General features: G+C 46.4%; 4 protein-coding genes across 5 annotated transcripts in view; 1 reads left to right on the top strand and 3 right to left on the bottom strand.

Annotated features, from left to right (window-relative positions):
- The window catches only part of LOC113209609 (diacylglycerol lipase-beta-like), a 30,608-nt gene extending 29,440 nt beyond the window's left edge, over nt 1-1,168 (bottom strand). Inside the window, exon 1 of the mRNA XM_026427232.2 lies at nt 728-1,168. The gene's annotated coding sequence lies outside the window, so the exon portion shown is untranslated. The remainder of the gene's footprint in view (nt 1-727) is intronic.
- Nucleotides 1,169-2,406: 1,238 nt separating this feature from the next.
- Nucleotides 2,407-5,974, bottom strand: LOC113209608 (ubiquitin-conjugating enzyme E2-24 kDa). Of its 2 annotated transcripts, none has more exons than XM_026427230.2 (6): nt 5,816-5,974; nt 4,711-4,850; nt 4,413-4,463; nt 4,183-4,315; nt 3,943-4,090; nt 2,407-3,863 (listed from the first exon to the last, which is right to left on the bottom strand). In XM_026427230.2, the coding sequence occupies exons 2-6, from the start codon at nt 4,845-4,847 to the stop codon at nt 3,766-3,768; spliced, it is 567 nt and encodes a 188-aa protein (XP_026283015.1). In that variant the 5' UTR covers nt 4,848-4,850; nt 5,816-5,974; the 3' UTR covers nt 2,407-3,765. The 2 variants fall into 2 exon arrangements, with proteins under 2 accessions (XP_026283015.1, XP_026283016.1); XM_026427231.2 differs by lacking the exon at nt 5,816-5,974 and adding an exon at nt 5,552-5,800.
- Nucleotides 5,975-6,246: 272 nt separating this feature from the next.
- LOC113209607 (cyclin-D1-binding protein 1 homolog) lies at nt 6,247-8,319 on the top strand. Its single transcript, XM_026427229.2, has 7 exons — nt 6,247-6,436; nt 6,899-6,958; nt 7,047-7,287; nt 7,363-7,516; nt 7,616-7,744; nt 7,825-7,983; nt 8,104-8,319. The coding sequence occupies exons 1-7, from the start codon at nt 6,343-6,345 to the stop codon at nt 8,254-8,256; spliced, it is 990 nt and encodes a 329-aa protein (XP_026283014.1). The 5' UTR covers nt 6,247-6,342; the 3' UTR covers nt 8,257-8,319.
- Nucleotides 8,320-8,407: 88 nt separating this feature from the next.
- Nucleotides 8,408-12,862, bottom strand: part of LOC113209606 (protein PALS2) — an 18,446-nt gene continuing 13,991 nt past the window's right edge. The window contains exons 3-12 of the mRNA XM_026427228.2: nt 11,132-11,254; nt 10,913-11,059; nt 10,547-10,819; nt 10,341-10,439; nt 10,074-10,232; nt 9,779-9,989; nt 9,494-9,696; nt 9,292-9,411; nt 9,130-9,204; nt 8,408-9,051 (exon numbers count right to left, since the gene is read on the bottom strand). Of these exons, the coding sequence (XP_026283013.2) occupies nt 8,875-9,051; nt 9,130-9,204; nt 9,292-9,411; nt 9,494-9,696; nt 9,779-9,989; nt 10,074-10,232; nt 10,341-10,439; nt 10,547-10,819; nt 10,913-11,059; nt 11,132-11,254 (1,587 nt within the window). The 3' untranslated portion in view covers nt 8,408-8,874. The remainder of the gene's footprint in view (nt 9,052-9,129; nt 9,205-9,291; nt 9,412-9,493; nt 9,697-9,778; nt 9,990-10,073; nt 10,233-10,340; nt 10,440-10,546; nt 10,820-10,912; nt 11,060-11,131; nt 11,255-12,862) is intronic.

The raw sequence follows: 12,862 nt of genomic DNA, 5'->3' as shown, positions 1-12,862 counted from the left end.
CCCTCCCCTCTTCCCCGCGGCCCGGGCCCCCGCGACCACAAGACGGCTCATCCCAGCGCGGTGTGCGGCGTGCGGCGGCGCGGCCCTGGAAATACCCGCGGTTCGGGTCTAACAACACTCCCGGCAGCAGCAGGATCTGTCTCCTGCAGGGTCACAGGGCCTCCTCCTGCAGCCTCCTGGAGGCCTGGCCTGCGCGCGTGGACCGCTGTCGCCACCTCCGCGCCAGGACGTGGCGGATGTGGTCCGCACGCGGAAGACTCGGGCGGGCGCTGCGCCGGCCCCGGCCCCGCTTGCAGCCCAGCCTCCTACTTTCTCCCCCTCTTTCTTTCTCTCTCTCCTTCGCTCTTCGTCGTCGTCGCTCCTTTCTTACGCCCCTATGGACGGGTTCATGAACGGTCACTTATGACCCACAGATTGGATCCTCGACATGAGGCCAGCTGTCAACCGGCGCGACCCCCCCCCCCCCGCTCTCCCTCTGACGGCTGGAGGCTGGAGGACCTTAGAGGCTGCGGGGGGCCACGGGCGCCGCTGCGGCCGCCCAGGACGCTCCCCCGGCACGCGGAGGACCGCGACGAGGAGCACCCGGGGGGCGCGTCCACGCTGTCGCGCTCGCGCCGGGTTTGTGTTCGCGTTGCGACTTGCCTTGACACCGAAATAAAGCAAGCGCTACTCCGCGCCACGCCGCCGCGATGCTCTGCCTGGCGCTGCCGCGCTCGGCGCTACGCACCTCCGTCTCCGTCGAGCGTCGAGCGCACGCACGGCTCGCACGGCCGCCTACAGGTGCGGCGCCGTCGAGGGTGCCGACGATGGTCGTGCTGGTGGCGACGCTGGTGAACGGCGAGCAGGTATCCACATGGTTACGGCATGATGACTTTCACCACACACAACAAACACAGCCGGGCTGCTGCGGCGGCGGCGGCGGCGGCGCGCTGCCGGTCACAGACAAACACGCGGTCGCACGCGCGCGAAAGAGCCGGGGGGAGGGGGGGGGTGCGCGGGAGGTCACCGTGTGGCACTTGTTGGCCTGCGTGCGCGCTGCGCTGCCGTCGGACCGGTCCGGTCGAGTCACTGGGCGAGGAGGCGCGGCGCGCGGGACGGGACGGGCTCTGCTCGCTCTGCTCTCCACGGGGCGGCGCGGCCTGGACTGACCGGGGGGACCGTCTGTGTCTGCCTTCGGTCGACCGGCTCTCCGCGGCCCCCTCCGCGCCTCTTGCCCGCGTCCCCGCCCCGCCCCGCCCCGCCCCGGCAGGCGCGGCGCACAGCGCCCCCACCGGGCCCCGCGCCCCTTCGCGGGTCGGTCCCAACCGCCGGTGGGGCCACCGTCTCTCGCTGGTACGGGTTGCCTGGTAGGTCCGCGCTGCACCGCCAGGAGCGCTGGCGACTTGCTGGCGGTGGTGTCTTGGCTGTCTTTGTCCCCCCCTTCCCCCTTCTCGCTCTCCTCCTCCCTCCCCGCGCCCATCTCGCCTTGTCTTGTTGCACACAAGTGGCTGCGTTGGGATATTGCGCCGCCCCGGGCCCCTCCGTCTCTCTCCCACCTGCGGCGGGCGACGCGGAGGGGGAGAGCGAGAGGACGCGACGGGAGCGGCGGAGGCGGCCTGGAGGCGCTGCGCTGGCTGGCGCTGGAGAGCGATCTCCCAACCGAACTGGTTACCCTTGCTTACGCTGCCAGCCCGGGCTCAGCCCGTTCGACCCCTCCTCGGTCAGCAACCCCCTCCCCTCCGAAAAGTGCGGCCAAGTCAAACCATCATGCCACTCCTCAACACAGCAAAAATTGTGCCAACCCTGATCACGCGGGGAGCTATCTCGGTGTCGTTTTGCGGTGACGACTTGGACCTGGAGCAGGCGAACAGGTGGCTCTGCCAGACCCATACGAATTGTCGACCGCAACCTCCCACAAACACAAATCTTCTTTCTTCTTTCACACACAGAAGACTAACCCGTGTTCGCACCCATTGCAGACCACTTTCACCGCTCCATTCTACGGCTGCTGCTCCGAGCCGAGCGGCACCGCCCCTTTGCCCCCCCCCCCTCCGGGGCTTGTCTCTGGAGAGGGCCTTCCCCACGGGGAGTGGTCAGCTGGCCACGAGAGTGACATAGAAAAACGCAACCCCAAGCCACTGCAGTGAGGGTTAATTTTGGCATCATGAGGTTGAGCGCCGGGAGCTTAGGCCACCAAATGAACACTTGTAGATAAACCGGTTGCTGCTGGACAGCCGTCTCCTGTGATTCCAGAGTGAGATGAGATCTGTACATATTACAGATGCATGTTTTAAGTTATAGAAGTGTTTGGTTCTCTGGTTCACTAAAACTGCTCCATTAGCTTCGTTCTGCAGTTCAGTGATAAGAGACTTTAATAAGAATCATTGTCTACCTGGGAAGGATGAGGTAAAAGAACAATAATTCACATACCAGTAATTATTATTGTTTTTATTGACATGAAACATTCTCTTTCACGGTCATTGTTTGATTGGCTTATTCACTCACTGATATGGAACAAGACAGACCTAATCTGCAATCTAACACACTTAAGAAAATCGACAAAAGTCCAGGGATGAATCCCACCACACATAGTCCTACGGAGCTGAAGCTATCAAAGCACAAGACATTTCCTTTAAAAAGTCAGTCTGGTTTATCCCATTCATTAGGATTTACTAGCTTTCCATAAAAACAAAACAAAGTGACAGCAAAGAAAGCCTTAACTGTACTTAATTTCAAAAGATTTCTTATTTCACCAGATGATGGAATACAGTTCATGGGGATATTCAAGTAATTAATTAAATTAGAAACTGAAAAATTATCAGGACACAGCTTACCAACAATATCAATCTCCTAGCAGAAAAAGAAAATGGGACAACTCATATCAGAGGCCTGCAATTAAACATGAATTATACCTCACACACTTAAGTTAGAATACAAGCAAGTCCTACCCAAAGAAAAAATAATAATAGCTTTTTTAAAAATGAGTTTAATCAAACTTAACATAAAATTTCTGGCACACCAATTTCGATATTCTTCAAATAACACTCCATATAATCGACATATACAACCATTCATCCTCAGATATTAAAATGAACTCATATTTGTGCTAAGTAGGAAGAGAAAAATCAGTGCATATCTACGAGAAACTTTCCACATGAGTCTCAATTCATTGACAAATCACAGAACAGACTGTTTTCTACCTCATTTTCTGCATGAAAGCCCTCAGTAGGATCCATGCCTACAAAGTGCAAGGGAGGCAGCACACGCTTGCTGGTTAGGAACAATGGAATACATTTGACTTGAGCATCACAAAGCACCAAAATTACATTATGTTCCAAACATCAGACAACAAATATCAAACCAAAAATGGTCCTCTTGCCCGACAACAATAATTGCATCCTAGAGCATTAATTAATGGTTTAGTTAATCATACTTTCCAATGAACCATTGCATTTAAATCAGCTAGGTAGTCCACATTGAAGAATAAAATAGATAAATATGCAAGTATAAAAGTCTTTAATTTGTGGCTCCTGGAGAGCCAGCAACAGCCTTGTTGCTGAATTCTCAGCATGTAGACACATTACTTTATTTTATTTCTTATTTAGATATATCTAATTTCATTTAAATTCTAAACATAAAAAAGGTCATACACAACATAAAAAAAAGAAGAATCTATATACTGCAGGGTAAAATACACTCACACAACCCTGCCATTAACAGTGACACTGTCATTGCTCATGACATACTGTGTCCAGATCACCCTTAGTAAAAGAACAGAAGTCCATATCACGTAGCATAACGCTTGGTCCACAATCGTGCGACTCTGTCATGTTCTTCACGATTCTGCAGATACTGTGTTGCTATACTGCCCACAAGAGGGTCAGCTGTACGAGGGAAAGTAAAATTAGTATATCAAGGGAGTAGAATTAAGAGTGCATGAACAGATTATGCTAAGTACATTACCTGGATTGCAATCAGTCAGAAGGGAGCAAATAGACAAAAGGACCTTAGAGATCGTGAGTGCTGGAGACCAATTGTCCTTCAAAATATCCAAGCAAATTACACCTTGGCTGTTAATGTTGCAGTGATAAATTCTGGTACGGAATGTCACCTGAAATAAAAATGACATACCAATGTTAGATAAAATAATTCCAATGGTAACAAGAAATCCTGGGGATACTGTAATTGTAAAAAGAATATTACCTTAGGTGGCTTGAAAGGATATTCTGCTGAAAAATGAATATCCAAGAAGAAAACACCTCCCTCATACACAGAGCCAGGCGGTCCAAGAATTGTGGAGACCCATTCATATAGGTTGTCACCCTTAGGACCAGCACTATAAAAAAAAATAAAAGAATTGGTCAGAAAACATTTCAACTTCTGATGCATACTTGAGATAATAAATAGATATATCATTTCTAATTAGAGCAAACCTGCAATTTGGAGGTGGGTCAAGGGTAATTTCAGCTAACTCCTTTTGAATTCTGGAAGAATGGAAAAAAAAGGTAGAAGTAAATAAACACATGTATGACTTAATTCTCAGCATCCTTGCATCACAGTTGGAAACAGAATAACTAAGTAGTTACTTTATCATGGTGGAGCAACAGTCAATGTAAATCAATAGTTTAGCAAGACTACAGTACACAAATAGGTAAAAACTAAACTTAGTTCACCATAACTTCTACTTATGTGAACTTGAGCTTCTAAGTCAACATTCAATTCAGTACGTACCTTTTAGCAGATGTACTGAGAGCTTTGGACATCTTTGGATTAGGCTTACTATCCTTACTATCACCACTTTTATTATCGTTTAATGAGGGTGTGCCTCGACCACGTCCTGCTCCACTTGATCCAGCCCCAGACGCCATCACCTTTATAAAAGAATTTTAAGAAACAAACATTTAAACAAAATAGTTAGAGTTTTCAAAAACAAATCTCAGAGCTTTTGTTTTTATAACACTGCAACCACCAAAGCCATAATGCTCTACCAAAATTAGTCAATAGGCTAGTTTTTCAAGGATACAGATTAAGCATAATGTCATCCAGTTATTTTACAATATGTGATAAAGGTGCCAGTTCTCAAGATTAGAACAAATACAATAGTACAATCACGAAGAGCACACACTGTGAAAGGGGTGGCAAGAGTTAAAGGAGGGCATACTGGAAATACAAGTGAGAATTGCCACAGGCCATTGACATTGGCTGACATCTACAGGCTTGAAAGAGGCTCAAAAAAGATGGATTAACTAACTAATACTTTTAAAAGAGCAAACAACTCTCTCCAAAAACGTACTCATCAACATGGTAACAAAAGCAATAAAACATTAAATTAAAAAATAAATAACCTACAACTAAAAATTTAAGATCAGGTTAGCCCAAAATTTAAAGATAGACGAAAACGGAATTACTAAGAAAGGTCGTAGCAACGTTGGGATGCGGATGAAACTATTGAAAAGCACTAATATCAATAGAAATGATTAACAGTACAAAAATCAATAATGAACACAAGTTCTTTGATGCACAATGCAATTCGCAAAAACGTCGGCTTTTCACTGACTGAGGAGCAATTTACCTGGATCCCTCAACCACCGAAGGAATAACTTGTCCAACACTTATTATGGAACATAAGGAACTGCTTTGGCGATTCAAACAAAGGAGAAAATACGACGTAAAAGGGACAGAAGATGCTACGCCCAAACAATTGGTCGTCTTGCCCCTGCTTTGGCCTATGCTATGCTTGGGGCTGGCGAGCGTATTTAGAGGGTAATGACCTCGACCAAAATACAACTTTGAATAGCGAACAGAAAATTTTAGTCCCTTTTTGTTTGATTCGTACCGAAGTGAAGGAGTCGCGAGACGTAGGGCTGCAGGGATAGACGAGAACATACAAATCACAATCAAACACCACTTCTACCGCTACTGCTGCAGTCACAGCGGCGATGATTCCCAACTTCAACTACAGATGGGGTGCGTTTGAATGGTCCGAGCGTAATCTCCGTCTCTTTCTCACCCGTACGCAGTGCAATGGGTGCGAGAGAGACGAAAACGGACTACCGGTGAATTTTGAAAGGGTTAGAGTGAAGGCTACCGGACCGCTTTAACCGCAGTGAGGAAATTTTCCGTTAATGAATCCGGGCAAAATCAATTTTTGATTTTTTTCTTAGCTATTATTAACCCGTAAAATATCAAAACAAGCAGTAATTCCCGACAATTTTCAATTTTCTGGTAGATATCGAAGTAATTTTGCTATCGATTTTCATCTCGATTTGATGTCGATAGCGGCTCTTCCGATCCGGCCCATGGCAGATTTAAGCTAAACATTGCAACGTGTTATGGCCTTCAAATATTTGTAATCTCAATTTTATGCCCTTAAATGCAAAAATGGCCCTGACAGTCGCAAAAGTGTTGGAAACGGCGCACTGCAGCGTGAAGGAAACTTTGAAGGAACTGACAGAAGGTAAAATATTGGCAAGGGAGGTTATATAGCCTGGTGTGCCTAAAGCATTGGCCGATCTCTGTGGTCACTTTGTGCGCACTTTGCAAGTTCATCATCAGATGTTTATGAATCGACATTGCGAACCCTTGTCATTGCATGTAGACGGTGTTATGTTTTGAACACACATTTGGTGCTGTCTTAATGCCCACAAGGTCACTCTAATGTATGGTGTAAATTCTCTATTCTCTTGGATGTCCTACATGTACTGAGACTGGGCGGATGACATGACTCACAAAAATGCATTTCGAATCTTCATTTTATCGTATTTTTATTGACTATTTTAAAGATCATGTTTTGTGGCAGAGTAGCATTTGTCTAATGTCGGTTTGTCAATGTCTTTAACTCATCTCTTCTGCCAAATGTACGAGCATTACTTGTTGATTGTGCTTGACGCACTTGTTTTGTATTGTACCTACCATACAGCTCCTCTTGAGGAAGAAGATGAATCTGCACCTACACCTGATAACTTTTGGCAAGATGTTGGTAAGTAATTTTTCTTATGTATTTTATGTTTCTTTCAAAATTGTCAATTTTACTGTATTTGCATTAAATTTGAATGCAATCCTAACAGGAGGTGCCACTCAACAAATTGCAAGTGAAGTTGCTAAATTGACTTTAGCACTCACCCAGCCTCCAAAACCTGCCGCTAGTATTGCCCAGAGTATTGTCAATGGTGTTGAGGCTGCATGGACCTCACTTGTGACTGCATGCCGTAGATCTCCTCCCAAAGGTAGCCTACTACGAAAGGAATTGCGCACAGCTGTATTACGTACTGGAGAAGCATTGGCTACTTTACTAAAGGCATTAAAAGCGTGAGTATCAATTTCCTTGTTATAGGACCTTAGTGTTAATTAACAACTGTTATATATCTTTGTGTTTTCTTATAGAGCTGAAAGTGGTCCTCAGTTGCAAATGACTGGTTGTGTATGGGAAGCCTGCTCTGCTTTAGAGAAGTTGCCAAGAGATAATTTAGCTGCTACACGAGCACTATTAGCTAGAGAAGAAATGCTTCTAACTGATGCACTCCAAGAAATTGAAGAGGTTTGTTTTCATATTGCTTCCTCTTAAAATAAACTTGACTACTGTTTGATTTGGTTTTAATTGTAATGAGATTCTTTTATCCTATTTTTATTTATAAAGGAGGTGAAATGTTCTCGTCTTTCTGAGAATGAGGAGGTAGATAATTCAGCAAATTGGACTAACCAAGATAGAGAACTCTTGGCCCCGTGTGTGGGCCTTGTACGTACTGCTCGTGCATCAATTAAAAAGGTAAGCTTCTTGAAGTTCATAAAAAAAAATATTTATCCTTTTTCGAAGGGAAAACTAATGATCCATTCAATGTTTTACAGGTTTCAGAAGCGGTTCGCCTTAGAGGTAACTGCAAGGAACCTGGTGGAGCCCAGCAACTTGATCGATTGGCTGTTGCTGCAGAAAAGTTAAGCCCGGCTGTGGATACTTTTGTCGCAGCTGTTTATCCCCCCATGAACAAATCTGCTGTTAGTTCTACGGTAAGTCCTTTAAACATAATGTCCTTTTAAGTTGTCTTTTCAGGTAGTTTTTCCAGAAAACCAAGTGTGTATTAGTACATTCAGGTCCTGATAATTCTCTATGTATCTTCATTTTTTCAGGCTCTTTCTGTAGTGACAGTGGTGAGAGAATTCCTTGAGCTAGCCAGACAAAGTGATGTCACAGCAGAAATGGATAATGAGTGGCTCAGTTTTCTGTTAAGAGCAGTCGATCATAATAATAACAAAGTTCAACCTCTTCTTTCCCCTGACTGATGTACATTCTATTTTGTTTTTGTTTTTTTCAAAAAATAAACTTTAAGCTAATTTTTTTCTGAACTCTGTAATTTTTTATGGCAACTTCCTGGTGCACTACATCTTTTGTTTATGTTTTTTTTTTTTAATTTGTGAAAGAAAACAAGCAAGATCAAGTAGGAAAGTGTATCATCATTTATTTTATCTTTTTTGTTGTTGACTCCTCACTTATTTAATCACATTATTGGACGGATTTTCTTGCAAATGAAACATTCCTGCCGTACAGGTATGGAATCTGTACATTTCAAATCTACTTCATTAATGGCAGTTTCTTTTTCACATGAAATGTGAGAATAATATGAGATATTTACAAATTTAATGAAAATTCATTTCATGTTAATACTAGTTGTGCTTTTCAAAAACTTGATATTATTGTTGTCAAGTATTTGTTTTCTTAAGCTATTTTTATGTACAATAAACAATGAACAAAACAACAGTTTGATTTCACATTGATGAAAACCATAAAAAGATAGGCACATCAAGAATAAAGCTCATTTAAGTTATAAAGAAAAGAACTTCTGGCATCAGTAACAAAATATATCATACAACACAGAACACATACATGTTTGATATCACTGCTCAGTACACCCAATTGACTGGGACCCATTGGTTCTCAGAACTGAGGGTCTCCAGTTGTTGAACCACCTTACGGAATGTTTCATCATGATCCTCATTCACAATGACATAGTCTATGTACTTTTCATACGTACGTTGCAGGCAGGCACTTTCCTCTACCATACGTAAAAGATCTTCTTCCTATGATGACAGTACATAATGCGTTAGTTTTCAGTCATAGGAGCACACATCAGATAATATTAAATATGCATGCCTTACCTCAAACATTGTTTGGAGAGATTGAAGTGTGCGAGCCCTCTGTGAGCTAAATCTTATTGAACTCTGCCGATCAAACTGTAAAGAATAAATGTTTTGTAAAATTACAAAATCTCAAAATTTGTGAAAAACAGATTAACTTTCCTTAATTAAAGTTTAAATTACCATCACGTTTCTGCTTCCCCTGCCATAATTGTGGAGAGTTTTAAGCTGCTCCATACCAGGTGCAGCAATAAAAATGACGTATGGCATGAATTCTGACGAATTGTGGAGGATCTTCAATGCCTAAAAATAACAATTATAAATAAGATTTCTAAAAGAGTAACCCTGTACTTTGATTGTGACTTTATCCACACAATTTACTTACTGCTGGGCTGCAGTCAAGGACACACATCTTCCCATCATTGATGACTTCTCTTATTGAATCCAATGTTGTTCCATAAATGTGACCTTTGTGCTCACCATATTCAAGGTATTTGTGATTGCGAATATCACTCTCTATAGTTTCTCTGTCTACAAACCAGTAGCACTTTCCATTGTCTTCATAATCTCGCTGCGGTCTAGAGGTATCTAGAATAAAAAGAACCTTTAATAAATTTTCCTTTGACTTCAAGCAATGAATGGTTTGAAACTAGTTCTGTTGAACACTCACAAGGCATAATAGTTCCAAACTTGTCAGTGTTGCTGTTGATTAATCGATTTTTCAGTGTGCGACGTCCAACTCCTTGCGATCCAACTAGAGCAAGAGTTCTGCGCTTAAAAGGAGGCATACGGGTGACTTCTTCATATAGCAGTAATTCTGCCTTATCGTAATCATTGTTTGACTTTGATTGGTACTTGATTTTTTTCTTTTTCTTTGACACCTAAAATTTTACAAAACATAGAATTTTTTTAAGTAATTATTTTAGTATTTTATTTTAAGTTTGTTGTAGGTATTTGGAACTTACCCTTGTGCCACATATTCCAATTTTATGCACATAGTCAGCATCTGGTGCAACAAAGGCTTTTCTTCTCTCCTCAAGTTCCTGGGAGGGAATGAGGCCTGCTGGCCCATTCCATCCAACCCTTTTAGCTTGCCACCAATTCGGATCATCTTGGTTTACAATCTGCAAAAGAAAAAAATAGCTGCATGTTCTGAAAACTTCTTTTACACAAGACATAAAAATAATTAAAGTAATTTAGTTTATTTGAGGGTTTAATGAGTAAGTCACTACCTGTAGAATGTCACCATGCTGGAATTCCAAACCAATTTCTTTGCATGGAAGAAGTGTATCCTCCAATGGGTTGTAGTTAAAGAGTGCCCTCATATAACACTGAAATTTGTGTGAATGATCAAGTTAGAACTTTTAACAGTTTTATCAGGAGTAAACCATACCTTCTATACACTGCATTCATGCTACAAATATTTTATTGAGCTTACCACAGAGCTTGCACCATTCTGTTTTGCTACATTTGTTGCATACTCATTAGATGTCTGATTGTTTTCCTCTTTTGCTGGCGCAACTTTGAATGTTATGGTTTCTTTGGAGTAAGCAATTCGCTCCTGAAGTTCTTCAGGGGAGTCCACGGGGTAACCATTGACTTCCAAAATAAAATCTCCTATTTTCAAAGACCCCTGACTCTCTATGATACCGCCAGCAAGAATTCTTGCAATCAGCAGGTTGCCATTTTCGTCTACTTGTACTGTCATTCCCTTTTAATTTAAACAGATGAAAATTGAATTAATGGTTGAAAATAAAGGTCAACAATGATAAAAATTAGTTCATTGTTTGAAATAAGAACTTACAAGTGGCTCATTGTGACCTCTCCTAACTGCCACCATACGAATCTCACTGTTATCCATTTTCCTCAATATTTCTGGTTGCTGGAACTCTAGTAAAACATCAGGTTCCTCTGTTCTTCCAGTCACCACATCGTGTGTGCCCAACACTGCCTAGAAGATAAAAATAATATTAAAAAACCAGAATGCAATAACTAAATTCAAAATCTGGGTTTTGGAAAATACCTTTACATGAGGCTTGCGTAGCAAATCTGCTAACTCCCAGGCGTCTTTGTTTTGGGCTCGGTCACACTCTTCACTCAGTTGTACAGCCAGACTCAACTTCCCTTGGTTGTAACGTTCCGGATTCTGTGGAAAATAAAATAAATTGGAACCTCAAATCATCAATGACAATAGAATAATAATAAAATATTCATGTTTACAGAGTTTTTGTCATTCCCTGTTATTATTCTCTTTCAACCAACTGCTTTCGAAACTCTCTTCCCTACGCCCTAAACTCCAGCCCCTCCCCCCCCCTTTTCCCCAATACACACACACACACACATCACACATAGACACTTTTCCCTGCCTTCCTCCTTCCCCCGTAAAGGTCGAGCTCATGAAAACAAAGCCTGCAGGCCGCCAGGCCACTGTCGCTGCATATAGTGATCGGGCAGTCGGCCGTCACCTGGACAACGTCACTGGCGCGCCCCGCGTCACGAACCCCGCGCCCGCCTCTCTCCCTTCTCCCTCCTCCCTCCCCTGCGACCTGGAGTGGAGTGACCACATAGATAGGCGTGGAGGCGTCGTCGAAGGCGGCCCTCCCCGCGGCGGCACTGGCTGCGCTTGCTGCGTCTGCTTGTCCCACGGGGGCCCCGGAGCTATGCCGGAGCCAGGGGCCCAGCACAGCACTGCACTGGAAACTCCAGGCCCCACGGGGCGGAGCGGGGAGGGCGCCACGACGGGATCCGGCCGCGTACGGGACCTGGTTTGAAGCACTTGACGCGTAGGTGCGAGCCGCGGGCTGCGTTCGCTCCGCGACCACGGCCCCGTAAGCCCCCCGGGCGACATGGGAAGCACCTCCCTTCCGGACGCGGCCAGCACCGCGGGCCAGGTAGGGTGGGGCAGGTGGGGTCCCTTCGCCAGCTGGGCGCAGCTGCGGCGGCTGGGTGACGCGCCCACCTGGGCGGGGCGCTGGGGACGCGACGGCTGTTGATGGCCTGCTCGGCCGTCTCACCTGACCCGCCTGGCGCACGCAGGCGCTGGACTATGGAGTGGACTGGAGGGCGGCCGGAGCGACGGCAGCGTAACGTTCCAGGGTACTCGTTCCTCCAGGCCTCTGGTCGCACTGGCGCGGCTCGCGCGGCCCGGCCCGCCTCGCCAGCAGAGCTGAGCGGAGCGGCGCTACGATGCCAAGCCTCTGGCTGCCATGGGGTGGGGCGGGCCGACGCGACGGGTAGGGCCGTGTAGCCATGGCGGGCACGGGCACGGCGGGCTGGCTGGCCGCGCCGAGCCTCGGCGGAGCAGAGGTGGAGCGCGGTGCAGCGCGGCGGGGCCGGAGCACGCGGTGCGGCGAGGTGAGGCGCGCAGCGGCGGCGGCAGCAGCAGCAGCTCATGGCCATGCACGGCCCCGCCGCCGCAGCCACAGCCGCATTCCATTGGACGTGCCATGGGCCGCCGTGCCGTCAGCGCGAGCATGAGCGCGTCACCAGCCTGTGCCGGGCTGCCATGGGCCTGTGCCGTGGCACCTCTGGGTCACCGGCGGCCAGGCCCCCGCTTTAGGCACGCCCCCCGGCGGGCGCAGGCTACGCCCCTCGGCGGGCGGGTGGAGAGCGGTGGCCGCCCGGTGTGCGGCGGGGCCCGTCCCGGAGCGACGTGACTCAGCGAGGCGCCGGCGTCGCGTCGGCCGGGGCGTCGGTGTTGGCGTCGGGCGCGCCTCGTGAGGTGGGGGCCCAGCAGGCCAGGGGGGCTGGGGGG

The sequence above is a fragment of the Frankliniella occidentalis genome, unplaced genomic scaffold (assembly GCF_000697945.3).
Source record: "Frankliniella occidentalis isolate FOCC.00 unplaced genomic scaffold, Focc_3.1 Scaffold93, whole genome shotgun sequence".
Classification (NCBI taxonomy): Eukaryota; Metazoa; Arthropoda; class Insecta; order Thysanoptera; family Thripidae; genus Frankliniella; species Frankliniella occidentalis.
This window is presented reverse-complemented; position numbering and strand designations above follow the sequence as displayed.

What these genes read in the sequence shown, in the direction of transcription:
- LOC113209608 (XM_026427230.2), bottom strand. Translation starts at nt 4,847, where the DNA reads ATGGCGTCTGGGGCTGGATCAAGTGGAGCAGGACGTGGTCGAGGCACA. An exon ending in GACCCACCTCCAAATTGCAG is followed by an intron (nt 4,316 to 4,412) that starts GTTTGCTCTAAT and finishes TTTTTTTTATAG; the next exon opens with TGCTGGTCCTAAGGGTGACA. An exon ending in ATCCTTTCAAGCCACCTAAG is followed by an intron (nt 4,091 to 4,182) that starts GTAATATTCTTT and finishes TTTTTATTTCAG; the next exon opens with GTGACATTCCGTACCAGAAT.
- LOC113209607 (XM_026427229.2), top strand. Translation starts at nt 6,343, where the DNA reads ATGCCCTTAAATGCAAAAATGGCCCTGACAGTCGCAAAAGTGTTGGAA. An exon ending in TAACTTTTGGCAAGATGTTG is followed by an intron (nt 6,959 to 7,046) that starts GTAAGTAATTTT and finishes CAATCCTAACAG; the next exon opens with GAGGTGCCACTCAACAAATT. An exon ending in CTCGTGCATCAATTAAAAAG is followed by an intron (nt 7,745 to 7,824) that starts GTAAGCTTCTTG and finishes AATGTTTTACAG; the next exon opens with GTTTCAGAAGCGGTTCGCCT.